Here is a 27,429-nt window from a genome sequence, read left to right on the forward strand (position 1 = left end):
GTTTCACGGAACCCTGCTGGTGTGAAGGTCACCTTAGGAGGCTCCGTCAGCCTCAAAGGGCCTTCAGTTCAATGCCTGCACACAGCGGGTCCCCGCTCACCAGGATCTGCTGCTCTGAAGAGCCTGGACCCGAAGCCAGGCGTCCACGTACGGCTGTGTGTTGACGCATTGGAAGGGGGGGCGCAGGGCGCGGGGTGCGGGGGCGGTCGCTGGTCCCTAATCCGGAAGCCTGAGAGCAGCTGAGACACACCTATGGTAGGACAGGGGCCCCGGGACCTGCGGTCCCGCGGGTGGCCTGTAGATGGCAGCAGAGGCACGCGTAGGGCTCCTGCACCGAGTCGCACCTGCCTAGTCCAGGTGAGCCGCCTGGTTGGCGTCCCTCAGCCTCGGGGTTGTGGGGGGCAGGGGGGCGGGGGACACAGGCAGGGGTGGAGCAGATTTGTCCAGGAGACAGCAACACCCCTGCGGCTCTAGACAAGTTGCTCCCTCTCACGGGGCCTCCATTTCCTTGGTGAAATAAGAGTTAACAGCTTGTGATGGGAAAATTGGCTCAAAAATAAGTAAGGAAGCCTAAGAACAGACCCACCTACAGTGGAAGGGAAAACCGCAAGCTAATAGAGAAACTGTCACTGGGGTGTGGGAGGAGGAGAGTTTTTATTTTTCATTTATTTTAGGGGGGAGTGGGGGGAGAGAGAGAGAGAGAGAGAGAGAGAGAGAGAGAGAAACACGGGTGTGAGAGAGACAAAACGACCAGCCGCTCCCAGCAAGCAAGGGCCTCCACGGGGAAGAACCCGTGACCTTCGGTGCACCAGACGAGACCCCGACCGACCGAGCCACACTGGCCCGGTAGGGTAGGAGGAGACTTTAAACACGATACTAAAAGCCCAAACTTCAAGGGGAAATTAAATGGGAATTTAGGATTTCTGAGTTAATGATGTTGTCTCCCAAGGGAAAAAAATAAACCAAAGGTATGCGCAGGGGGTGCACACAAGGAGAGAGATGCCAGTGCTAGAGAGACGCGAATCACAACGAAATGCTATCTCACTCAGCAGGGGGGCAAAAATCGAGATTTTAGATTGGGCACCACTAAGGAAGTCTCAAGCTTTACAAGCCATACTGGAGGCCGCCTGGCAGTCTGAAGAGAGAAAAACACGACTCAAATGGAGGAACAAGACTCCTAGATCGCTCGTAAAATCAGGGGCTCGCACAGCGCGTGCGGGACTCCGTTTCGCGCCGGGGTCTCCCCGCGAGGTCCCGGGAGCCGGGGAGGTTAAGGCCCCTCGGAAAGCCACGCCCCCGTCCATGCAAATCACAGCTCGGGGGTGGGGCCTCCAGGGGTTCCCGCCCCGCCCCGTCCTGCCTGGGAACGCCTGGCCCTTTAAGGCTGACCAGGCCCGGCTTCCAGTTATAGACGCGCGGGGGAGGGGGTGCAGTCACGTGGGCCGCGGGCGGCAAGACTCGCGGCTCCGGGCGCCGGTGGCCGTCGGCTCCCACTCCCGCCGCCCCTGCCCTTCGCCCGCGCCGCTGCCAGATGCGCTGCGGTCAGGTACGCCCTCGCCAGGTGCCCTCCCTGCGCCCCTGCACCGCCCGTTCCCGGGACCAACGGGCCCTTACGCACTCCAGAGGTGCCCGGGGCGGACTCGGGGGCGCCCGGCTGCGCGACCACCGCCCCTGGCGCGCGTCCGATTCTAGGCAGTTGGTCCCCAGCGCGTCTGCCGCCGCAGCCCGCAGCCCCCGGTCCGGTCGGCTCGGGCGCCACGGCTGGAGTGTGCTCTCCCTTCTTTCCCAGGTGGCTCTGGACGCGCCAGGCTGGGGCCGCCTCTGAGCGCCCCGCGGGGGCCATGGATGGCGAGATGGGAGAGGAACCCGGGGGCGCGTTGCCCCCCGCCAGGTGCACCTTCCGGCCCCGGCCAGGCGGGCGCTCCGGCCCTCGCGGGGCGGCGGGAGCCCAAGAAGCACGCAGTGACCGAGGACTACCAGTTGTCCAAGCAGGTGCTGGGCCTGGGCGTGAACGGCAAGGTGCTGGAGTGCTTCCACCGGCGCACGGGGCAGAAGTGCGCCCTGAAGGTCAGTGACCCTCCCCGCGCCCGCCCGGTGACCCGGAGGGGCCAGCAGCAGAGGCTGCGGCTCCCGCCAGGCTTCGTATGTTCAGCATCAGGTCTCAGCCTCACACTCCCCTGTGGGGCCAGGCTCCTGGTCCGCCTGCTTTAGAGATGGGAAACTGAGGCTTGGCTCAGCGAAGCCCCTGGTGTCCCAGGGAGCAGAGGGTGGAGTCTGTGTGGGTAGAGCCTGCTGTACCCGGAAGTGGAGAAGGAGCGGCCCCTGGCCCTGGGGTTCTGGCTGGGCTTGTGGTTGGAATGGGTCTGAGTTTCCCTCGGAGGCGGAGAAACCACCAGAGCTTGGGGGGGGGGGGGGGGGGGGGGAGCTACTTTCTCCTGCCTGCCTGCCTGGGCTGGAGCCCTGGGATCCTCCCAGGCTGCATGGTGGGCAAAGCTGATGCCCATCACACCCGCGGGCAGGAGGCTGCTGACGGCTGCAGCTGAGTCACAGGCCCCATGTTGAAAAAGGCAAGCCCTGCTCCATGCCTGACCCAGCCTGGTTTCTGGGAAGAGGGCAGGCCAGCCAGCTAGCCCTGTGACACCACAGGCTGCCAGGGGGTCTGGTTAAAACCTCACTGATGCAGGTGGAATCGGGGAGTCCTGGGAGTGGCTGATCTAGCCACCCTGTTCTGGCTTAAGTCACTTAGTTCTAGGCCCGGGACCCTGCCCCAGACTCGGAATCCCTTGAATCTGAGAACTTCAGTCACTTGCAGCTGGTGCCAGCGGCCACCTGGATGGGCAGAGCATGGCCCAGAGCGTGGCTCCTGGAGGTCAGAACACAGCAGAGGCCCTTCCCGTTTTACAGATGGTGCCGTTCTGAGCCTGAGCTCACAGTCCTGCTCTGACCTCTGGCCTGCATTTGCCAGCTCCGTGACCTTGGACTAGGTTCTGGAGTCTGGAAAGCAGGTTTCTGCCTCTGTGCGGGGGGAAGACAGGGGTTGGTGTGAGCTGGGGAGGAGACGATGTGCAGAGGGCCTGGGGCAGGCCTGGGGAGGCGACAGGACTTATTTAGGGCACAGGGTCTGCAAGCGTCTGAGCAGGAGCCTGGGCTCAGGTCCCTGTGTCTTTCCCAGGGGCGCTAGGGCTGATAGCGGGGGTTGTATCCTGGGTGGTCTTGGGGGTCAGGAGCCTGGGTCCAGAGGAGGCTCGGGGTGGGCTGCTGAGGCCGGGTCTCTGACACAGCTCCTCTGCCTGCTGACCCAGCAGTGGGGTGGGGTTGGGGCCCTCAATGGGTTCCTGGAGTCCTTCAGGGAAAAGATGGCTTTTCTAAGGGGTGGATGGGCTCAGGGGGTGAGAAGTGAGCATGTCCACCCTCTCCCTCAGCACCACCTTAGCCCTTTCACCCGTGTTAGTGTCAGGGTGCAGTCTGGGTGGGGAGGGGCCGCCTGAGGCCAGAGAATCTCTTCTTAGTACCAAGGCCCTGTGAGCCAGGGCTGCGCTCTGCCTGGCCCCCGTGCTGTGAGCAAGCAGACCTGAGGGGGAGGCTACAGTTTGGGGGGCCCAGGCAGCACTGGCTTTAACCAGGCTGGGCCTGGGCTCTGCCCCATAGATGCCGTGTCTGATCAGTGACTTGGGGCAGTTCTGACTGCAGCAGCGTCCAGAGCACCGCTCCTGCACGCGGGGCCTCAGTGCCGTCTCTGCTCCCTGGGAGCTGGGCCCGCCTGGAGCAGGCTCCCCCGCTGGACCCGTTAGGCTGTATGGGTGAGCCTGGCTAGGGCTCCTGGCTTGGGACCTGGCCCCACGTTGGCCCTCGAGAGGCACGTGGATTAGGTTTGGCCCCCACTTCCAGTTCTTGGTCCCTCACACCAGCGGCCACACCTGGCAGTCCCTACCCAGCCAGGGAGGTTCGCATTACACCTTCCAAGCTGGGATTAGCACAGCCTCTGGCACGTGGGGCCTGTCCTGTGAGTGGTGGCTCTCGCCTTGAGGAGGGAGGTGGCATTTTTCCTCTGACATTTGCCTCTAGCCCCCTGCCCAGGAGGACCAGGGCCTGGGCACCTCAGCACCTGGGCAGGCGGGGGCCCAGGGACTCAGCCCTTTCTCTGCCCTGCCTCGCCCTCTTCCCAGCTGCCCAGGTCAGCGAGGTGGGCCCCTGGGCTCCGTGTCTTTCTGCCTCCCCGCACCTCCATCCCAGTCCCCCAGGCTGGCCTGTCTGCGTCTAGTAGCCTGGACACGTTCAGGCCATCGCTGCCCTTCTTGGTGCTCCAGGCCTAGTGCCCCGGCCTCTCTCCAGGCCCGTCCTCTCGGCCTTGTGGCCCAACAAGGCAGACTGTACTTAGCGTGACTCCTGGAGCCCAGCAGGCACTCAGAACAGGAAGAGCTGTGGTCGCTGTCCCCGTGGCTGTGGCTGTTCTTCGGGGGCCCTCGAGGAGCAGGCCCCTCCTTCCCGGGGAGCTGGGCCTCTTCCTCTTTCCCTCGGCCCTGACCGCTGGCTGGGTCCCCCACGGCCTTGCTGACACTCAGGGGCTCCCTCCCAGGGCAGCCTCTGCAACTAGTGCAGTCACGCAGCTCTCCATGCCACCCTGGGTGCTTGCTGCTGTCCCCTGGGCAGGAGCTGGACTCCTGCTGAGTATGGGAGCCGGCGACGGCCTCCTGCTGACTTCTTGACTGTGCTCCCTCCCAGGCCTGACTGGCTCATTGGCACCCCAAAGTGTCCCTCCTAACTGGGCACAGCCCTGAAGCTCTGTCCCCACCAGTGACCCCAGCACATTGGAGACCCAGCTCCTCCATCCTGATCACAGAGATGAAAACTGGGACCTGAGTTGTAGTCAGAAGTCACGTGACCTGATTGGGATGGGATCGCAGCAGAGGCCAGAATCCCCTCCCTGCCTGACTTCCTGCCCAGCCCACATGTGGTCCTCAGCCTCCTGGCAGGCGGACGTAACCATGGCACTTGCTTAGGTAAATAAAAGCAAGAAAGGCCTCGCAGAGACAGCGGTTCATCACGTGGAAGGAGAGGGAGTCTTCCCTCTTGCCCAGCTCGCTGGTCTTGGGGGCTGGGTGGGGCCCTCTGCCCTGACCGCTGGAACATGTTGGAGGCCCTCGGGGCTCCCAGCGCCCTCCTCTTCTGGTCTTTGTCAGAGAGAGTGGGGTGGCGGGGCGCTGAGTGCGCATGCCCGGGAGATCCCCGCATTGCTCGATGGGTGCGGCCGGCCTGTGGGAGCTGGCGCTGCGGAGCCGGATTTGGGGCTGGGTGGGGCTGCCGGCAGGCCAGGTGCTTTCTCATTCGGCAGCTCTCCAGACCGGTCAGGGCAGCCTCCGCAGGGGTGCTTGCTACTGAGTCACCATATCAGGAAGTGGACGGAGGGGCTGGCGGCCCTGTCCACGAGTCCCCAGCCGTGTTGTCAGCGCCCCGAGCTTCTCCCCAGGCCCCTCTCCTGGGAGGGAAGTGTGTCAGGTGCCCAGGTGCCCACGCTGGCGGAGCCTGCTGGCTGCCCGGCTGGCACTTTGCTTTTTACCCGAGGATCCTCAGGAGGCATCGAACCCTGAGAAACGCAATAGTGGAGTTTCCAGCGGGAGCGGCTTGTTCGGAGATGCTGTGCGCCCTGCCCCGGGGGCCTCGCCCACAGCCTTAGAAGCTGCTCGCCCGCCTCACGGCGGGGCCCCCTCTGCTGGGACTCGATCAGGAGCCAGTGCCAGCTCTCCAGGCTCTAGGCCAGGGGTGGGCAAACTTTTTGACTCGAGGGCCACAATGGGTCTTAAACTGGACCGGAGGCCGGAACAAAAGCATGGAGGGAGTGTTTGTGTGAACTAATATAAATTCAAAGTAAACATCATTACATAAAAGGGTACGGTCTTTTTTTTTTTTTTTTAGTTTTATTCATTTCAAACGGGCCGGATCCGGCCCGCGGGCCCTAGTTTGCCCACGGCTGCTCTAGGCTCTGGTGTTGTGGATTCTAGGATTCTCATTGAAAGCTAACGCTCTCATCCAGAGCCTTCTGTCGGGCAGGCCCCGCTTTCCATGCGTGACACACACGTGCTAGCTTACCCAACTCCTTCCTGTCATCCCCATTTCGTGGATGGAGACACTGGGGTTCAGAGAGGTGAGCCACTTGCCCGAGGGGCACAGCTGGTGAGTGGCAGGGCTGGGATTTAGCACCGAAGTCATCTCAGCGCGCCTGGTGCAAACCTGTGGGCTACGGGAGGGTCTTTGACATGTGGCTCTTGGGAGGGACCTGGCATCGTCCTCTTTGGCTCCTCGGCAGCCCTGGCCGGGCCTCACGTGCGGCTCTGGGGTTTGCCTACATCTCCGCCGACACAGGACTCTGTGTGAACGGACAGGTGGTGACCCCGCAGGGTCAGTGTGCGAGGACTGGGGTGGCTGTGGGGCCACCTCAGAAAGGTGGTGTTTCAGCCCACGCGTGTGGCCAGGAGGGCTGGGCCAGCTGTCCAGACCTGCTCGTGTCCAGGTCTCCGGCCTGAGGAGGGCGTGGGTGCGGGCACGGGAGGTGTGACCACCTGCCTGGCGTGACAGCTCAGTGCCCGCTGTGGGTGCCATTTCCCACTCGCCGCCTGTCCGGCAGGATGTGGCTGTTCTCAGCGGGGCTGGTGTCTAGGCCCCGGCACACCCTGGGGCCGTGGAGGATGGAGGGGCTGTGTGCAAGAGGCCTTTGTGTCGGGCCTCGAAGGATGAGGCCAGAAGGTCGGCGGGGACTGCCCCTCAGGTTCACACCTCACCCACCAGCGGCCTGTCGGTGGGGCCTCCCTCCTGCTCGCAGAGCTTGCGGTCACAGCATCCCAGGGCCCGTGTGGAGCACCACAGGGTGTCCTTCAGCTCAGGCTGTGCAGGCCGGGCCTGGCCTTCATGGCAGCAGGTGATGCCCGCCAGGGTTCGCCCTGGGGGAAGCTGTTCTTCCACGTGGGCATCATCGTGGGAGACCCTGCTTGTTGCTCTGCAGCCCCCCAGCTTCCTCGGGCCCAGCCTGGCCGCTGGCTGCCGGTACCCGAAGGTGAGGCACCAGGCCAGACCCTGGGTGAGGTGCTCCCAGTACACCTGGCCACAGTGCGCCGAGCCCCGCGCGCGCGCCCGGGTCTGCTGATCTGGGGCAGCGTGACCCCGGATGCTGTCCTTTCCCTGGAGAACTTTGGTTCTGCCGTCCTCACCCCATCCATTCGAGACCCTGCGTGAGCCCATGGGAGGGGCAGCGGGGGGTGGAGGGAGGAGCAGGCTCCGGGCTTGAAACCCTCCTGCCACTCTCTCCCCGAGTGACCGTGGATGAGGACAGTTCCGGAATCGTCTGCAAAATTGCCTTTGTGGTGCAGCCAGCCCTGAGTGTGACGCTCCCCCGTTCCCGCCGGGACAGCGCAGGCAGCAGCTTCCTCGGGGGGCAGAGCTCTCGCTTGGGGCGGCCTGGGCGCATTTGGGGCGGCTTGGGCACATTCTCGGAGGCCTGGGCTCATTGGGGGCAGCCTGGCCGCTTTTGGGTGGACAGTATTGGCCTTTCTGAGGACTCACTTGTATTCACCCTGAACCTGGGGAGCCAGCCCCTCTGGGGTGAGAAAGGGGGTGAAAGGAGCTCAGGTCCCGGGCTGCCCCGCCCCCTCCGTGGAACTAAGTGGATCAGGGGCTGTGCTGTGATGAAGACCCTGCTGCGTGGGAACTGGGGGCGCTGGCTTAGCGCAGGGCTGAGGCGGCTGTTAGGGGACAGGAGCCCCGGAGGCCTTGCAGTGCTGGGCAGACCTGAGACGCCGAACAGTGGCCGTGGGCTCCTTGCAGGTTTGGAATTAAGTTTCCATCATCTTTCGATGAGGGCTCTGTCCCTGTTGCTTTCTCTTTGTGGCGCTTTCTGTCTGTCTGTCTGTCTCCTCTGCCTTCCATTCCCCCCATTTCTCCTTTCTCAGCTGTTTCTCCTGCTGCCGCCCTGTCTGTCCCATTGGGCGCTGTGGCTCTCTGGGTGCCTCATGGCTCCGGGCTGGTGGGGCCTCTTCTCTGCAGCCTGTGGGCTGAGGCAGGCGGCCGGGGGTTCATCCTGGGCTCGGGGCGGGGATGTGGGACAGGAAGGAGGAGCGCCTGGCTGTGCCCAGGCCACTCACAGTGCCCCTCCTGCTGCTGGCTTTGGCGAGGTGCTGGCGGCCTTGGCAGCTGGAGCAGCGGAGTCAGGAGCATTTGGGCCAAGCGTGTGACCGGAGGCGCCCCGCGGAGTGTGGGAAGTCAGCTTCCGCCGCGGCCCCTGCTGTCGGGGCTCCTTTTATGGCTCAGCGGCCTGAGACTCTTGCTGGCGCCTGAGGCAGCGCCTCCGAGCCAGGGAGGCACCTGTGGAGGGGCTGGGAGGTGCACGCAGCCTGCCTCCACCTCGGAGGGCACACGGTGCGCACTGTCCCTCACTGCCTGGCACGCGCCCGGAGCAGCTGACTGCGGCCTGCACCCCGCACCCGACCCCTCACCTCAGCGAAGCTCAGAGGCTATTTTTAGGGCACGAAGGGCCAGGGCTCTGAGGGCGCAGCCTCCCTGAGGGACACACAGCTTGTCCTGCAGGTGCCCCGCGTAACCAGCCCCTTTCTCAGGACGCGGCACAGGGCCGGTGGCTCTGCCTGTCCCCGGTGGGCGGTGGCCCAGGGCTGGGGGTTGGGGATGAGAGCGCCCGCTGAACACGACACGGCAGGGCCTAAGAGTGGGTTGTTGCCACCGCCATGGCACGGATGCAGAGACTGCGGTTGGGACGGGCAGAGCTGCTCAGTCAGGGTGTCACATCGCAGGGACACGCCCCGGCTGGGCTGGAACCCCAGCCAGTCTGGCAGCCAGGTCGTGGCTCTCAGCCACCCTCCTGTGTGCGGGCTCCGCGGGGATCAGGAGCAGGGCCTCTGGTCGCAGCCTGACCACCTGGAAGAGGAGGGCCGGGTGCTCTGCTGGGCCAGGGCCCCCTTCTGGCGGGCAGTGCCATGGGCAGTGCCAGGAAGCGCGCGGGTGGGGGGCCCCACCTTGCCCCCTGCTGGAGCTGCGCTTGCAGGGAGTGGCTAGAGGACACCCCGAGATGCCCTCCCGAGATTCCCAGGGGACAGTCAGCCGTGGTGGCACTGCCCGCAGGGTCTGGGCTCTGCTAGGGACCGCAGCTCTGGGGCATGACTCAGGTCGAAGACCGCTCTCCACTGGACGCCAGGCCCCTTACACCCGGAGTCAGGCTGAGCCTGTGCCAGGGCGCTGTGCCCTAGGAAGGCCCGAGAGAGGGGACCGTCACTGCAGCCATTCCCACGGCAGGAGCGTCCCTCAGTGAGGCCACCTGGTCTCCTGGGCAGCCGGGCCTTCCTCCCTCCCCTGCTTCCCCTTATCACGTCTAGGGCTCCTTTTTGTTCTTAAATCCTCATGCGAGGACATGATTTTCAGTGATTCTAGAGGGAGCAGAAGGGAGGGGGCAAGAGAGAGGGAAATAAACATCGATGTGAGAGAGAAACGTTGTTCGGTTGCCTCAGGCATGCACCCCAACCGGGGATCGAACCCACAACCTGGGCACATGCTCTGACCAGGAATCAAACCCGTGACCCTTCGGTGCACAGGGTGATGCGCTGACCAACTGATCCACCGACCAGGGCGACGTCCATGGCTCCTCGGCAGATCCGGGAATCGAGGCACGTTGCCAGGAGCTGGCTGGGCGTTGGAGCCTGGGAGCCCTCCGGCTGAACAGCACAGGGAGAGAGGGGTCAGGGGTCAGGGGAGGCTGGGATCCAGCTCCCTTGCCTGAGCAGGGCCATGGCTGCCTGTGCTCGGCCAGGCCTGTGAGGGGAGCTGCAGGGACGGGGATGAAGCCAAGGGAGCGGGGAGAGATGGAGACAGGCAAGGAGGTGGGATTGGAGGGTCCCTAGGCCTCTGCGCCATGCCTCCGGGGTTGCCAGGCCAGTGCCCCCAACGCCCCCCACTTCTTATTCCTTTGTCCATCTTTGTGGCATCTCCTCCAGGTGAGAGAGACCAGCTGTCACTCTCTGAGAGCCAGGGACTCGAACTGCAGTGCCTCAGCGGGGTCACCTAGGCCTGGCCTCACTTGCCCTGGCCGCCCCCTCCTGCTTGGGGACGTGGGCTGCCCTCTGTGCCCTGTGCCGGCCCCGCAGGCGTTCCGGGGCGCAGTGGGCCAGCTGAGACACGTTCCACGGCCCTTCAGGAGGAGGGACCATGGAAGGGGCGTTCTTTCTGAGATTAGAATAAAACACTTGTTTGCTAAAATTCCGCAGTCTTAGGATGAAGACATTCTGTCTTTATACCGTCACAGAAGAAATAGCACCACGGTGATGTTTACCAATTACGAAGCTGGTTTTGACAGGAAAACCCTTCCATCCCCTACGAAGTTAGAGGAGGAAAACAGACCTGGACCCTCTGAGTGTGCAGGCAGGGTCCCCAGGGGTCACAGGGCGCTGGGGTGGCCCCTCCCAGCCCCTCTGGGAAGCCGGTGGGCGGAAGGCCAGACCTGGCAGCTGCCTGGCGGAGGGAGTTCAGATCCTGCCGCTTACCTGGGGGGCAGCCTCCGGGAGAGGGGGAGTCAGAGCTCTCTCGGGGCCTCTTTCCCCGCCTCCACCCTAAGGCAGATGCTGAGAGTCCCAGACCTGCCCGGTCCCTGCCCTGTGTGAGGAGGGTGCGTGCCCATTTCACAGGTGGGAAGCTGGGGCTCGGGGAGGCCCACCACACGCTCTGCACGGGGGGCCGTTGTTCAAAAGGGCGCATGTGCCTGAGGGTTGAGGGCGTGCTGTGCCCCGCTGTGCTGCCAAGGCCGGCAGCTGGGCTAGTGCCCTGGCTGGGGTCCCCGGCTCTCAGTCTTGCTTCCTCCCACCAGGGTCCCTCCCTTGAGATCAGCCCACCACCCCCGCCTGGGGGTCTGCCCTCCTCACTGTGCCTTTCACAGCAAAACAGTATCAGTAGATTCTCGATCCACTTTTGCAAAGCCCAGTCCAGTCCTGCCCCTCCCAGCGTCTGAGACCATTTCCTGCAACCTGCTGGATTGGGTGTCTGCGCGGTGAGGAGCATGCGGCCACCTCAGGGGAGGCCCGGGGAAATGCTGAGGCCGCGCGAGCCTCGGAGCCCATTTCCACTCTCTGCACGCGGCGTGGGCTGGTCCTAGCTCGGTGTGTTCCCATTCCGTCCTCGGGCATGAGTGCTGCCACTGCCCCCATTCTCCACACTGGGCCAAGTGAGGCGCAGAGGTCACTGGCCTGCCTGAAGCCACAGGTGAGTGGAGGCTGGACTGGCCTCTGCATCTGCCATCCAGGTCCGTCTAACCTGGAGCCCTGTGGCCAAGCTGGTCCTTGCTAGTGCCCGGTCTGTGGCCTGAGGCACTGGGATGCCCTGCCGCCGCCCCCACCCCAATGAGCACTCATGTTCCCGTTGTCCCTCCCCCTCCTTGCCTGGGAGCATACCCCACCCTCTCCACCCCTCCCCAGACCGGCTTTGTTTCCAGGTTGTCTGTGGCTGGTGGGCAGTAGGTAAACTGAGGCCACCAAAATTTAGCCAGTTAAAGGGTTCTATGTTCCTGAGACCTGACAGTTTCAAAATGCGAGCGGCAGTTTCCTGGGAAGACCCCCTCGGCCACTCCCTCCCCCCCCCAGGACTCCGTTGGGAGGTCAGGGAGGTTCCTGGCCTGGCAGCTCCAGCCACCCCTCTCCCCACCCCCACCCCACCCGGCCTGGGTGGGCAGCGGCTGTTTGGGGGCCCTCCTTGTTCCTGGGTCCCCTCAGGAGGGGCTGCCCTTTTCCATCTTGCCTGCTCTGCCAGGTTCTGGCTCTGGACAGGAGAAGGACGGAGAAGGAGCCAGGACCAGTCCCCTAGACCCCGTGTCCTCATCAGGCTTCCGAATGGGCAGTAACTCATCCTTGGACCCACATCGGCACCGGTGGCAGCCGGTATCCAGCTCTGGGCCTGGCCCCCAGGCAGGGCCGGCAAATGAGCGCAGGAGTGGGGAAGGGATCTGTGCAATGGGCAGGCCTCCCTGGGCCTGAGGGCTGAGTCCCGGTCCCAAAGGACTCTGGGACTTGCAGGTGGCCCGTGTGGGCCGTGTGACGACGACGATGATGGTTACTGATGTGGCCGGGGAAGGGCAAGAGCTCAGGGTGTGACCGGCTGGCCCAGGGCAGGGTTCCCGGCCCATCGCTGCTGTAATGACCACAGGGCCCAGCCTGGTCTCGAGCCAGGGGCGTGGGGCCAAGCGCCCAGCAGCTGTCCGCATGGTCCCACTGCCCGGGGCCGACAGGTCCGGGTGGGGATCCGACTCTCACTGCTCAGCCCTGTGACTTTGCAAGTCACTTAACGCGTCAGAGTCGCGGCTTCTCCCAGCGGAGGGAGGGTGCTGGGCCTTCTCAGGACACGGCGCTGGCAGGGCGCCAGGGCGAGCAGTCACACTGCCCGGAAGGGTGAGCATCCAGCCCGGGCCGGGCAGGTGGGGTCGGGAATGGAGTGAGCTGCGGAGGCGGAGAGTCAGCGGCCGGTGAGATGGGGCCGGACACGGTCAGGACCTAATGAAGCGAGGTCTGATCTGGCGCGAGACCAGCTCACCCAGAGCTGCGCAAGTGGTTCCATTAGCTCCCGTAATGAGCTGGGAAAGCCAGGAAATGAGTGTGCGAGAGTAATGGCACCCGTCTGAGGCGCTAAGTGCGAAGCGGTGGCTAAGATGTTAGACCTGATGCTGGCAGGCAGCTCCCCAAATAGCTTCGGTGCCCTTGGTGAGGGCGGCTCTGGCTCGATAAGGAAGATACTGAGGCCTTCACAGGACATGCCTGCCCTGGCCCGGTGGCTCCGTTGGTTGGAACATCGTCCTGGGCACCAAAAGGTTGTGAGTTCGATTTCTGGTCAGGGCACATACCTAGGTTGGGGGTTCCATCCCCAGTGCAGCCTGTATGGGAGGCAATCGTTTCTCTCCCCCATCCCCCCTTTTCCTCTCACTCTCTCTCTCTTAAAAAATAAAATAAAATCAATAAAAACATATCCTCAGGTGAGGATTAAAAAAAAGGACATTCCTGCTCTGAACCCTGAACTCGAGGTCAGTCTGTACTGTCCCATTCCTGGGGCTCAGGCCTCTGCTCCAAGTGGACCGGCCAGGGGCAGGGTGGAGTGTGCCCTGACCCAGGGGAAGATAATCCCCGGTGACCTCGGCGGCGCTGGGAGCCACAGGGACCTCGGATGTGGCTGAGCTGAAAAGGCCCGTCAAGGAGGGCGTGTGGCAGATGCAAAGTGCTTTTCTCCCCCACAACCTCAACTGCAGAGAACAGAGGTTCCCCACAGGGAAGAAGGAGGAGTTGAAAGCCCGCGTTTTTTTATAATATTCTGTTCGGTCCCGCCGCCAGCATGTTCGGCGCTGAGCATGTGCACTGCGGTGCCTGCCCTTGCTGGGGCTCGGAGGAGACCCCAGGCGGGGGAGGAGGTGTCAGGGCCATGCCAGCCCCTCCTGCCACTCCCCTGTCCATACTCCGGCCCAGGACGAAGCTGGAAGCCCAGGAAAGTTAGGGGCCTCATGATGTTATCTCAGCGCTCCTGCTGGTGTGCCAGGCGACAATGCCAGGTGCTGGCCTCATGCCAGGCGACAGTGCCAGGTGCTGGCCTCATGCCAGGCTACAATGCCGTGTGCTGGCCCCAGTCTTGATGAAGCTCCATATTGGATGCGGTCATTTGTATTTTTTGCACAGTTATTGTTGAAGGCGTTGCCGGCTGTCATACTGGTCCCTCAGGAGCAGCTAATGCTAAATCGCTGTAAGAACGTGGTCTCGGCAGGAGTCCAGGGAGTCAGTGAGGTGCTCCCCGTCCCTGGTGATGAAAGAGCCGACCCGGCTTCCTTCCTCGCCAAGACCACCAGGAAGCTCAGAAGGGAAGCGTGTGCTCGATCAGTGATGGACCTCCATGGGCTTCGCAGCATTTTCCTTTCTCTTCCTTGTAAAGAGGAACAGGTGTTGTCTTGGCTCCTGTCACGCTGTCCGGTTATGAATGCCGGCAGCCCCGTGGTCAGGGAGCCCGGCAGTGTCATCGGGGACTCGCAGTGGCCCCGAGGCAGGGAGGGAGGACGGGGTGCCTGCCTCCGCAGCTCCCTTGTTGGAGGGAGGATCTCTGGGGCTGTGGGTTGTCACGAAACCCAGCATCCGTATTTCTTCACTTGGCGGCGCCTGACTGATGGGAGAGATTGTAGGCCGCGTGCTGCCCCCGGAAGGGGGGGGCGGGGGGTTCCGGCAGAGGCCGCAGGGCGGCTGGCACAGCTGCAGGTGAAGTGGCTGGGAGGGGGGCGGTTGGGGGCGGGGAGGGGGAGAGCTGCTGACCCAGGCTGGTGGCCGGGGCCCCTGTGTGTGTGAGACAGATGGACACTGTGAACACTGTCATTTGAGGAGAGCCAGCCCCGGGGAGCTGGCTGCGGGCACTGGGCATGTGGGGGGCTGGGGGCTGCAGACATCCGGCTCTCAGTTCTGGGCAGCGCCGCGGGGATGGGGCCTCAGTGGGAGCGGAGGGTCTGGCGTGGTCCCCTGCGTGGGCAAGGCTGTCTGTCACAGGTTGGGCTGTGACAGCAGGACCCCAGCCTTTCTTGGGCACCTCTCTGTGCCAGTTCTCTGCCAGGCACTTCAGAGGAGGAGGAAATACTAGATGAACAAATGGACAGATGGATGGCCCCATTCTCAGGGGTTCAAAGCCCACATCCCAGAGGCTGGAGCCACAGACCCACACACTCACACCCCCCATCCTCCCTACACCCACCCCCCACATACCCCCTATACCTGCATGTACCCGTGTTCCCATGCACCCCCCCACACGCACCCCCTATACCTGCATGTACCCGTGTTCCCATGCATCCCCCCACACACGCACCCCCTATACCTGCATGTACCCGTGTTCCCATGCACCCCCCCACACACGCACCCCCTATACCTGCATGTACCCGTGTTCCCATGCACCCCCCCACACACGCACCCCCTATACCTGCATGTACCCGTGTTCCCATGCACCCCCCCACGCACCCCCTATACCTGCATGTACCCGTGTTCCCATGCACCCCCCCCACGCACCCCCTATACCTGCATGTACCCGTGTTCCCATGCACCCCCCCCACATGCACCCCCTATACCTGCATGTACCCGTGTTCCCATGCACCCCCCCCACGCACCCCCTATACCTGCATGTACCCGTGTTCCCATGCACCCCCCCACACGCACCCCCTATACCTGCATGTACCCGTGTTCCCATGCACCCCCCCCACACGCACCCCCTATACCTGCATGTACCCGTGTTCCCATGCACCCCCCCCGCCCCACACACCCCTGCTCGTGCACACGCCCGTGCACCAAGGCACACGGTTGTTTCAGAACGAGTTTCCCGAGTCTTGCAAGCTGTAGTTTTGGCCAGAGCCTCTCCAGCTTGGGCACCCGCTCCTGACATGGCCTCTCAGGGAGGGGCTGCGTGGGTCCTTCCAGCCCCGCCGTCCCGCAGCCAGGTCATGACTCACCCTCCTGAGCCTCTTGCCTCAGTCTGTCAACTGGGTGGTCCCGCCCTGCTTGCCTCACAGGGTGGCACCAGCGTTCCGGTGAGACACGGGGGCGTGTTTGTCAATGGGGAACTGTGTTTCCAGCGGCAGATGCTGCTGCTGCTTGCCCAGCTCCTGCGCGGAAGATTCCTCCGCCCACAGGCGCCTGCGTCCTGGGGTGGGGAGTGTGTGGAGGTGAGGCCAGTTCTGAGGCGATGCTGGAGGCGTGGGCTCCTCCGCCCTCATCCTTTGCAGGGCGGGGCCCGGTCCGGTGGGGGTGGTAGGGGACTCAGCCATCCAGCTGGGGGGGCGGGGGGGCGGCGCGGGTAAGAGAATTCGGCAAAAGAGAGTGAGGGGGAAGGGAGGCGAAACCACTGGCCAAAGCCTGAGGCTAGAGCAGTGTCCTTCGTGCCAGGAAATGCCCTCTTGCCCTGGCCAGTTTGCTCAGTGGTTAGAGTGCCAGCCCTCAGACCAAAGGGTCTCCGGTTCGATTCCCAGTCAAGGGCATGTACCTGGGTTGTGGGCACATCCCTGACCCGGTCGGGGCATGTTTGGGAGGCAACCAGTCGATGTGTCTCTCTCAGATTGATGCTTCACTCTCTCCCTCTCCTCCCTCCCTTTCATTTTCTCTAAAAATAAAAAAGGAAATGTCGCCTGGCCGGCGTGGCTCAGTGGTTGAGTATTGACCAATGAACCAGGAGGTCACGGTTTGATTCCCGATCAGGGCACATGCCCGGATTGCAGGCTCCACCCCCAGTCGGGGGGCGTGCAGGAGGCAGCTGATCCATGATTCTCTCTCATCACTGATGTTTCTATCTCTCTCTCCCTCACCCTTCCTCTCTGAAATCAATAAAAAATATATAACAACGACAAAAAAGGGAATGTCATCTCACATTCCATGCTCCTGGCACGTCCCTGGGCCACGCCTCGCGCACAGCCGGGAGCGCCCTCCCCGGGCGGAAGCCGGGATCGCATCTCCCAGGTGTGGGGATTCCTGTTGGGAGCCATCGCAGACCCTCCAGCTTTGGGGGACCCCTGGAGAGCCCAGGGGGTAGAGGGCGGGAGTGAAAGAAGGGAATTGCTGTTGGGTTGCCAGAAGGCCACCCCATCTTTTCTTCCAAGCTGTGCCTGGGGACCAGCATGCCGGGCGGCCCCCTTTGGGTCCAAGCACTTGGATTTGGGGTCCATGGAGACCCAGAGGCTACTCCACGGGGGCAGGGATATGGGAGTGGGGCTACAGTAGGTCCTCTGCAAGGAGCCCCTGATCAGAGGTCTCCCGCTTTTTAAAATATATATATATATTATTGATTTTTTACAGAGAGGAAAGGAGAGGGATAGAGAGTTAGATACATCAATGGGAGAGAAACACCGATAGGCTGCCTCCTGCACGCCCCCTACTGGGAATTGAGCCCACAACCAAGGTCCATGCCCTTGTCCGGAATTGAACCCGGGACCCTTCAGTCCGCAGGCCGACACTCTACCCACTGGGAAAACCGGCCGGGGCCGATGTCTTCCTTTTCGTTTCCCTCCCCCAGTCTAGCCCAAGGCCTGCAGTTCCGCATTAGGGAGCCACAGGCCAGAGAAGCAGAGGACTGGCCCCAGGGCCCACTGAGCACAGGAGCGGAACCTAGGCCTCCCGTCCTAGCCCCGGCGCTCCTTGCCAGGCCTCGGAGCTGGGCTTGGCCGGGGACGGCTTTCCCGAGGGGAGCGTGGATGAAGCCGGTTGGCAGCAATGGCCTGTGGGCCGCAGCCATCAGGATGGGCCCCTAGGAGGGGGGGCGAGGCCTGGCTCACCCGCGAGGGAGGGTGAGGAGCAGTGGGGACAGCGTGGCCGCCTCTCCTGTCTCACGTGCTGAGCCTTCCTGGGTCCCCATCGCTCCTCTCCCTCCGTCCTCGCGATGCGCTGTGAAGGCTCTGGCTGTCGCCCTCCGCTTTTAGATCTGGTCATGACGTTGGTAAACGTTTTCTGAGCCAGTGCTGTCTGCCAGGCCCTGTGCCTCCGCCCCGGGACCCAGAGGTGAGCCGGCGGACTGGCCCTGCCCCTCTGGGCCCACCGTCTGATGAGGGAGGCAGCATGGTGGCTGCTTGGCGGGGAAACAGCTGCATGAGCTGGGACCGGCTACTTCTCTCTGGGCCTCCATTTCTCAGCTGAAGATGGTGAGAATGAAGTCCCTTCTTCCTAATATTTATAAAGGGCTCTGAACAGAGCCAGGCACGTTGAAAGTGTGTGTGTGTGTGTGTGTGTGTGTATGCGTGTATGTGTGTGCACGCGTGCGATTAGGGTTATCAAAAGGGACAGCTAATTGTAGGTTGTGAGCCAGTGCTACCCAGGAGGGAGGTAAAAGGGGATGAGGGGGAGCTTTCCCGAGAGCTGGAAATGCTTTCTGTCAGATGGGGGTGTGGGTTCCAGGGGCGTGTGCAGTTGTCAGAATTCATTGAACTGGCAATAAAAAGAACAGAATACCTCCTAGAACTGGACTCTTGGATTTGGTGCATTTTGCTGTACGTGAAGTATAACTGAGTAAACAATGTACATCAAGGAAGACAAAGATAGGGTGGAGAGGAAACGAGGGACCCTTGAGACCCTCTTTAGACAGCGTAGTCAGGGAGGGCTTCCGAGAGGAGGTGACACTGGAAGGATGCCTAGAAGAGAAAAGTCTCTGGCTGTGGGGAAGGGAGGGGAGGAAGCTGAGGCTCCAAGACGTTTGGGACCACACTCCGTGGAGGGATGGAGAGTGGCAGCCGGGAGATTTCTTGGCAGCTGGGCCTGGTGGGCCTTGCAGAGAGGCCAGTGGTGGCATCTGCGTTTTCTAGGGTCAGCATCTCCCTGCTCCTGGGCCTGTTCTCGGGGCCTTGGCACTCAGCGAAGCACTATTTTAACTTGTGTGGGAAATGAGTCCCTAAATATGCACTGAGTGGGGTGGGAGGCATCGGGAAGCTGTGGCTCAGGGCAGCTCCGCCTTCCTCCACCTCAGCGAGCACAGGGTGCAGGCCGCCGGCTGTGAAGCTCTCTGCCCGCCTCCTCTCCCCTCCGAGACCTCAGGCCCCCTCCCGCCACAGCCCCTCCCACATCCCCCGCCCCCTCGTTCTGGAGCCCAGTGTTTGGGGCCAGGTCCCTGCCCGTGATCCCCAGCTTTACAGACCTGCCTCTGCCCTCAAGCTGCTTCGCCTGGTGGGAGGGACAGAGGCACAGACCATGGGGCAGGTGCTGGGAGGACTTCCAGAGGAGGAGATGCCTGAGCTGGGCCCAGGAGGCTCCTCCCCAGGAGAAGGAGAGGGCGAGAGTGCGGCCTGTGTGGGACCACCAAGTGCATCCTCTGGCTAGAACCCCACATCCCTCAACGAGGGTCCTCTCTGTCCCCAGACTCCATTTCCAGGTCCACAACCCTGTGCCATCCCATGTGTGGCCCTGGCCTGGGGCCAGAGGAAGAGGAGTAAAGTGGGAGAGGAAGGCGAGCCCTGGGCTCCAAGGGGACAGGGTTGGGGGTGGACTTAAAGGGGGGAGAAGTGAAGGGCCAGGTGGGGACAGGTGGGGCTGAGGACAGCACAGAGAGCGTTCCAGCTGTGGGCTTGGGAGTTTTTAGAGAAGAGAGGGGGCTTTGGTGGAGCTAGAAATGCCAGAGTGAGGCAGAATGAGGAGGCGTCCAGGAGCCAGCCTGGGGTCCCAGCAGGACAGGGTCAGGTCAGGCAGGAGGCCAAGGAGGAAAGGGGTGCAGAGAGATAGAGCAGGGAGGGAGGATGGTGTGTCTCGGGTCCTCTGGCTAAGGACTGGCGTCCCCCTCGCTAGAGCCACCTCAGGACACAGTCGGGGCTGATGTGGGGAGTGGGACGGCCGAGCCTCTGCCCCCAGCACCGTGAGCAAGAAGCTGGTCGGTGGGGCTGTGTGGGGACAGCATGGAGGGGCTCTGTGGGAGCTCAGGGCAGCAGGAGCAAGAGGCCCTGGTTCCCAGGCTGGGCAGTGGAGCAGGGCCCCTAGAGCTGGAGCTCTCTGCACCCCCAGGCTAGAGGTGAGCTGAGCTGCTCCAGAAATGAAGGGGCAGCCAATGCCAGCACCCACCGCCTTCCTCCCACCCGAGCCTAGAGCGCTCGGACCCAGAGCCTGCCCGGCACCATGTGCAGCAGAGAAGGAGACCACGGCCGGGGTGGCCCAGGTCCTGTGGGTGCCGAGTGAGGCGGGACTGACCTGAACCCCAGCCTTGGGTTCCCGCCCGGGTCCTCAGCCCCGCTGAGCTGGAAACCCAGCCTTGCGGGGTGGGGGTGTGGGGTGTGGGGGGAGGGGTGTGGGGGAGGGCCCGTTGCTGCTCTCCCCATCCCGGCCACGTCACCAGGCAGCCGGCTTCTCCGCACTCCAGGCTGCGCTCATTTCCTGCGACTGGCCTTCTGGTGGCAGCCATCGCCCAGGGCTGAGCGAGCCTGAGTGAGGATCCCTGCGCCGCCCACCACTTCCTGCCTTGGGCGCTGCGTCCTGTGGGGATGACTCTGCCATCGCTCCGTTGTGCAGAGCTGTGGGCTGCGCTGGGAGCTGGGAAAGTTTGCCTGGATCGCACTGAGTCATGGGAGAAATTTAGCCCCAAACCCGGACTGCACCCCACCAGGCCGTCACCTCCCTCAGCTGGGGTCCTCTCTGCCCCCAGACTCTCTTTCTGGGCCCACAACCCTGTGCCAGCCCATGTGTGGCCCTGGCCTGGGCCCCACAGCCCATGTGCCATTGGACTTGAAACCCGTTCCATTTCCACTTCACTTGCCGCCCCGAGAAGGGAGGCGGGGGCTGCCCCTCACACGGCCTTCCCGGGCCCCAGCCAAGCTGCTTGGGGCTGACCTCACCCCCTGGAGCCCGCACCAGGGAAACCTGGATTCACACCCTCGCTGTGTCCTCCATAAGCTGGGCGCCCGGGGGCAGGTCCCTCTCTGCGGAGTGCGGGGGGGCGGGGGGGGGGGGGCGGGGGGCAGCGGCTCTGTCCGGGCTGCCGCGAGCCTGACACTGTCTGTGCTGCCTCCAGGTCCTGTACGACAGCCCCAAGGCCCGGCAGGAGGTGGAGCAGCACTGGCAGGCGTCGGGCGGCCCCCACATCGTGCGCATCCTCGACGTGTACGAGAACATGCACCGCAACAAGCGCTGTCTGCTCATCATCATGGAGTGGTGCGGCCCCCGCCTCGCGCCTCGTTGGGACCCCGAGGTTCCCGGGACTCCCGGGGAGGGTCTGAGCTCACCACCCTCCCCTCCTTCTAAGAGTTCAGTTCAACCCACTCAAGCTGACAGCCACCACGCTCAGGCTGTTCGAGGCCCAGGGAGCTGCCAGTGACTTCCCCAGGGAAGAGCAGAGGGTCTGAGCCTATGGCAGGGGCAGGGGCAGGGGCAGGGGCAGGGGCCGGCTGGCGCCCGGCTGTCCCATCCCGCTCACAGCCACCTTCTCTTGCAGCATGGAGGGCGGTGAGTTGTTCAGCAGGATTCAGGAGCGTGGCGACCAGGCTTTCACTGAGAGAGGTACACGCCGCAGCTGGGTCGCGGGGCGGGGGGAGGGGGCGCAGAGGGGGATTCGGACTGAGAGGGATCACATAGAGTTGCTGTGTGATGCTGGGCAAGGCCCTGCTCCTCTCTGTGCCTCAGTCTCCCCAGCTGAACAAGAGGGTGAGACAGTGTCCCTGCCCCAGGGAGTCCTGGGAGTGTGTAGCACCTGTTGGAGATGGGCTCTCCGTGGCCTGGGGTAGAGGTAGCCCAGGCCTGAGGAAAGAGGGCTAAGGCGTCCCCAGAGGAAGTTAGGGTGACTGGGTAGGTGTATGGGATGGGGTTCTGGGGTGCAGGAGTCCTGTCACCATCTGGTGCTGTCCCAGGGGGGGGTAACAGGGTGGGGACCCCAGGCTGCCTGGCCTCTGACTGGCATCACTCAACCTCCTGTGTCTGCAGAAGCTGCGGAGATCATGCGTGACATTGGCACCGCCATCCAGTTCCTGCACAGCCAGAATATCGCCCACCGCGACGTCAAGGTGAGGCTCCAGGACCCGAGTTGGGGGGCCAAAGGGGGAAGTGTGAGTCACAACCCCCAGTGGCTCCCAGCACCCAGCGCCTGGAGGCCGAGTCCTTCAAGGGCTCTGCTCCTGGCCCAGGCTGGTCTTCAGTCTCTTCTCCCCTGGCTCCAGCTCACTCGTGCTGCTGCGGCCACGCGGGTCTCCTCGATGCCTTCAAACTCTGACCCAGTAGCTGCAAGCCTAGCTGAGTGCCTGCTTCAAGCCAGCAGGCCCCGGCGAACATCTTGTTTAAACCCTCACCTAACCGTGTGAGGTTAGGGGCCAGTGCCCATTTGACAGATGAGAAAACTGAGGCTCGGGGAGAGAGTGTCATGCCCAAGGCCATGAAGTTGCCGCACGGGTTGGTTCATTCATTTCATTCAGCAAGGAATTTTGTGAACACGTCCTGTGCGGGGCCTCAGGCAGGGCTGCCTGGCACCGTTGGGGCTTCTGTGAGGTGACGGCCATAGAGGTCGAGCCCTCTAACGCCAGCCTTTTAAGGGAAAGAAGCCATTCGCTAGGCGGCCAGGAGGAAGGAGCCGCGTGGGTCCAGTTGCCAGGGCTGCTTGCTCTTTCTGTGGACGGCTTCACCCACCGCAGCCCTCCCACCTTCCTCTCCAGGGGGGACTGGGTCTTAGAGGTCATGATCAGGCCGATGGAATGCAAACTGCGGCCACCCTGCATGAGCCTGCCCAGGCCCAGAGCTTAGCCTCCCGAGGCCTGTTCCCTCCCTGGGCCAGGGAGCTGTGGTCCAGCTGCCGTCCAGCTGCTGCATCCGGGCCTTCCTCTGGCCGGTACTGCTCCCCCCCGACCTCCAGTTCTCCTAGGACTCTGGGTCCACCAGCAGCCCTCTGTGAGCCCTTGCTTTGCTTTGGTGCTGGCTTCCTTTTTCCCAAGGGGAGGAAAACCTTCCCTTGTGTAGACAAAACCTGCTTCCCCGTTTGACCCCAATCCGAGGTCGAGTCACCTCACTCGAACTCGGGAAAGAGCTTTCCCTGGCTCGACACTGGCGCCTCACCCCCCACCCTGCCTCCTCTCCTCATGGGCCAGCTGGGGGGAGAGAGGGAGGAAGCTGGCGAAAGGTCACCTTGGGACTCGGTCCCCACCTGGTGCCTTGCTCCAGACCCATGTCTTCTCTGCCTGGCCCAGCCCGAAAACCTGCTCTACACGTCCAAGGAGAAAGATGCGGTGCTCAAGCTCACCGACTTCGGCTTTGCCAAGGAGACCACCCAGAATGCCCTGCAGACACCCTGCTACACTCCCTATTACGTGGGTGAGTCCTTGGGCATGGTGTGTCCCCCCCTTCCCACACCCCCCCTGCCATGGCGCCGGGCGCCGGTGGGCTGCAGAAGCCAAAGGGTTAAAGCCCGGTATCGAGGGAGGGGCATTCTGTGTGCTGGAGGCAGTGAGGTGGGGGGCCGGAGGCAGCAAAAATATTCTTCCGAACTTCAGCTTCTGCTTTTGAAAATAGATCCAGGAAAATTCTGGCTGTGGCCTGTGAGCCGGGTGACATCACAGCAGCTCTAAATATATACGTGATAAAGTCTGCTCAGCCCTGGGCTTTCTCTCTCCGGTGCTTATCTTCCTGGGACTCAGATGCGGGAAGTGGGCAGGCCTGTCCTTCTACCGGAGGGGCGCGGGCTCCAGCCGCCTCCCGTGGCCGGACGGCACCGGGGCGCACACACTCGTGCTTCCTGGAAAGTTCCTCGCTCCCTGTGGACGGGCAGCCCTCAGGTCCGGAGGCGTCCCTGGTGGAGGTGCCCCACGGGGCGTGGGGCGATGCCGCCTTCACTGAGGGCGCTCCTCCCCCAGGAGCCTTCCAGGGGCTGCGAGGGGCGCCAGGCCCCCGGGACGGCTGACAGGGCCCTCTGTGTGTCAGGACCTGTGTGCAGCCTTTCAACCTCAATCTTCTGGCCGACCCACCCCATCGCCCTGGAGGGAAGACCCAGGCCCATGGATGGTGGCCAAGCGGACTGGGGTCCAGAGCCCTGCCCCACCCCTCCTTGCCCTGTGTGTCGGGGAGACAGGGGACACAGGGCACCTGGGGCTGAGGCCCTCGCACCTGTGACTGGACCTGGCCGAGCCCCAGGCCAGCCTTTCTCTCCTCTCCCCGCCATGGCTGAGCCCGGCCCGAAGGAGCTGGGAGGCTCCTTCCTCGCGCCCAGCCTGGACTCGGTTTGCTTCTTCGGGGAGCTGCGTTTCCTCCCCCAACTTCACACACATGCTGCCTTCCCAGACGGTGCCAGACACCAGTCTGCTCAGCCCCGCTCCCTCGCCTGGCTCCTGCTCCCCACCTGCCCGGGCTTCAGGCTCCCGCCTGGGCTCTAAGACCCTCGGGGCTGAGACCCTCCTGTGCCCTCTGCCCTGTAGCTCCTGAGGTCCTGGGTCCGGAGAAGTATGACAAGTCATGTGACATGTGGTCCCTGGGCGTCATCATGTACATCCTGTGAGTACAACCGTCTCCGCCTCCTGCACCCCATGTACCCTCAGAACCACAGGCTGCCCTTCCCCCGGTCATGGGACGCCCCTCCTCCGGGCCGCCTGAGGCCTGTCCACACCAAGGACAGAAACTCCTGGGGGTGCGGGGGGAGGGGGGACGGGACAGAGGGCTGGCATTGTTGCCATGGCGTCCGGCTGCCTTCTCCCCAGTTAGGAGCCGGGGGAGGAGAAAGGTCCGCCCTGGCACTGCCCCCACCGGTGCCAACACCCTCCGCCCTCCACAGCCTGTGCGGCTTCCCGCCCTTCTACTCCAACACGGGCCAGGCCATCTCCCCGGGCATGAAGCGCAGGATCCGCCTGGGCCAGTACGGCTTCCCCAACCCCGAGTGGTCAGAGGTCTCCGAGGACGGTGAGTGAGCCTCTGCACCGGACCCTCAGCCTTCACCCTGCAGACCCCACTCGGGGGTCAGACCCCCCTGTGTTCAAGGGCTGGCTCCCCTGCCTGCCAGCTGTGTGCCCCGAGGCAGGTCACCTGACTTTTTGGAACTTCGGTTTCTATCTCTGTCAGATAGGCTCAGCATTTGCCTCCTTGAAACTCCCTCTAACGCCCGGGCCCCATCCCTATTTCCCTGCGGGGACCACGGGCAGGCCTGCCTGTGTCCGTTTCCCACGGCTGCTCAGCACATGGCCCCGGACCCCGGCAGGCTGACGACGTGGGTTAGGAATCTGGAAGCTTGTGGTGTCTGGGGTGCGATGGGGGGCTGTGCCCTCACCCCTCCCCTCTTGTCCTAGCCAAGCAGCTGATCCGCCTCCTGCTGAAGACGGACCCCACGGAGCGCCTGACCATCACGCAGTTCATGAACCACCCCTGGATCAACGTGAGCGTCGCCTGTGGTGGGCAGGGTGGCCAGGCAGGCAGGCGATGGCTCGGGGGGCCTTGGCGTGAGCCACAGATGTGAGGCAGTGCCCCGCCTACAACCTCACCTTGCCGCTGCCCCCGCCAGGCTCCTTCAGCTCCCCGAGCCTCGGTTTCCCCATCTGAGCCGGGGAGAAGGGGTGGGGGGGAGCCAGTGATGTGCCTGTCACCGGGTGCCCGCAGGCTCTAACCCACGGGCGCCGGCCCCTTCCAGCAATCCACGGTGGTGCCGCAGACCCCGCTGCACACGGCCCGAGTGCTGCAGGAGGACAGAGACCACTGGGACGAAGTCAAGGTGGGTGAACTCGGCCTCGCTCCCCCTGCAGGTCCCACCAGGGTGATGGCTACTCAGAGTCTGGGTCTTTGGCCCCGGCCCCGTGCGTGGAGCACCCCGTGTCTCCATGGCTGCACCAGCGGTCCCCCCATGGCACATGGCACTGCACTGCCCCCTCCTGGGCGGAGCGCCCGGCTCACTCCCTCCCCCAGGGGGCTTTGGCCGTACCCCGTCTTATGATCTCCACCGCTGGGGGGCGTTCAGCCTGGTTTTAGACGCAGCAGCGGCCAGGTTGGAGCATATGGGGCAGCAGCTCAGAACCCCCGCCTCCCCGGGCACAGTCCTCAGGCCCCAGTGCCTGCGTGTCCAGTAAGATAGTGTCCCTGCAGGCCTCGTGGTTCTGAGCCCGTGACACGGTGCAGGTCCCTGTCCTGCTCTCCTGGGCGTGGGCCCAGGGAGTCATTAGGCACTTCCTGCGCCTTCTCGGGGGAGCACCGTGTCCACCACAGAGGACCGTGGGGAGGACCGTGTGGTGCGCACAGGCAGGCCTCGTGCTGGGCACACAGTAGGTCCTTGGGCAGCAGAGGTGTCGTCGCCTTCGCTGACTTTACGAAGGGGCCGCCAGGCGGGAGGGGGCTGGCCGTGGAGGTCGGTTCATCCTGGCGTCTGTCCCAGGAGGAGATGACCAGTGCCCTGGCGACCATGCGCGTGGACTACGACCAGGTGAAGATCAAGGACCTGAAGACCTCGAACAACCGGCTCCTGAACAAACGGAGGAAGAAGCAGGCGGGCTCCTCGGCCTCGCAGGGCTGCAACAACCAGTAGCTCCCGGGCCTCGGAGCCTGCTGGACGGACTGGAGGGGCTGAGGCCCCGACACAGAGGGCCCAGGTCATGTTTTTTTTTAAACACAAGGACTATTTTGTTGTGTTTTAATTTGTCACTTGGAACTTCAGGAAGAGGGACCGTGGCCCCACACCTCCTTCAGTGCCCTAATGCAGGCGCTGGCCTGAGAGGGCAGAGCCTGGGGCCGGGGAGCCATCCCTGCAGCTGCAGTGCCTTCGCCCGGATGCCCTGCCCTGGCCGTGCCTTAGACTTCTAGGCCATGGGAGTTGTGGCTGGGCTTCCCTCCTACTATGAAAATGCCCCCCTGTGGGGTGGGCAGATGGGCCTGGCCTTGGGAAAGGCATCTGGCCATTGGTTGCCATGGTGACCAGGGACAGAGTTGCTGTCTGTGAATGCTGAGTGAGTGAGTGAGCAAGGGAGGGAGAAGGGGCAATTGAGGGTCGGTCTGCCTTTGCCTTCGGGGGAGGCTGTCTTTCTCCCACGCCTGCCCGCTCACTCTCAGCCTCTCTGGTCTCCCCGAGGCCGCAGGCTCAGCCAGCCTGCCTCCCGGGGTGGTGCTCATCTTGCACCCCCATCCCACAGGGCCCTTGGGGCTCCTCCTCCCCAGGCCCTGGCCTAGCCCTCCCGTTACACCCCTCCCCAAGGAGTGGCCTCTCATCTCAGTGGAGGGTGGGAGGTATTTTTAACGCTTTTCTACTTTGGAAAATGTCACTGTGACAAAAGCCAGTTCCTCTGCTCCCACCTGCTCCCGGGATCCCAGGCCGGAGAGCCTCTCCTCATGATAGTTCGTCCTCCGCCTGCCCTGGTGGGCTCGGGGGACTGCAGTGGGAGTGGATGGCTGCGGGCGGGGCCAGGAGGCTCCCTGTTCATCAGGGTCTCCCCCCCCCTCTCTTTTTTTAAATTTTTCCTAGAGAGAGTGGGGGGGGGGCAGGAGGAGAGAAAGAAACATCGATGTGAGAGAGACACATCGATGGGTTGCCTCCCCCATGTCCCCCAACCATGGCAGGGATAGAGCCTGCAACCGAGGTACGTGTCCTTGATCAGAATCGAACCCGGGACCCTTCAGTCCTCCAGCTGACGCTCTATCCACTGAGCCAAACTGGCCAGGGCTCAGGGGCCTCTTTTTACCCACATCAGACCCGAGGTGGTGGGAGGCTGCTGAGTGACGCTTTGAAAGTCTGGTCCCGGCCCGTGTATGAGTGAGCATTCCTCCAGGCTCACCCAGGCTCACCCAGGCTCACCCAGCGCCACATGCCCCCGATCGGGTCTGCCAAGTGCCTGACACCCAGCCTGGTTCCCGGCTCCTCACCCTTTCCTGGCGGAGAAACCCCAGACCACGCCACATGGGAAAGCACTGCTGGGTGGTCCGATGAATAAACACCATGTGGCATTTCCCCCGGCTCCTGGCTTCTCTCCGTCTGTATGAGTGGACAAAAGTGGCC

The 27,429-nt window shown here is 63.4% G+C and overlaps 1 protein-coding gene across 1 annotated transcript; it reads left to right on the plus strand.

Moving 5' to 3' along the window:
* Positions 1–1,431: 1,431 nt before the first annotated feature.
* MAPKAPK3 (MAPK activated protein kinase 3) lies at positions 1,432–27,381 on the plus strand. The gene is made up of 11 exons (XM_070391343.1): positions 1,432–1,546; positions 1,790–2,067; positions 20,509–20,648; positions 20,929–20,993; positions 21,414–21,493; positions 22,664–22,787; positions 23,885–23,960; positions 24,238–24,362; positions 24,746–24,831; positions 25,084–25,164; positions 25,819–27,381. Exons 2-11 carry the CDS (start codon positions 1,846–1,848, stop codon positions 25,966–25,968), a joined length of 1,149 nt encoding a protein of 382 aa, XP_070247444.1. The 5' UTR covers positions 1,432–1,546; positions 1,790–1,845; the 3' UTR covers positions 25,969–27,381.
* The last annotated feature ends 48 nt before the right edge of the window (positions 27,382–27,429 follow it).

The sequence above is a fragment of the Myotis yumanensis genome, unplaced genomic scaffold, assembly GCF_028538775.1.
Source record: "Myotis yumanensis isolate MYYU_CA2020_CCGP unplaced genomic scaffold, mMyoYum1.0.hap1 SCAF_14, whole genome shotgun sequence".
Classification (NCBI taxonomy): Eukaryota; Metazoa; Chordata; class Mammalia; order Chiroptera; family Vespertilionidae; genus Myotis; species Myotis yumanensis.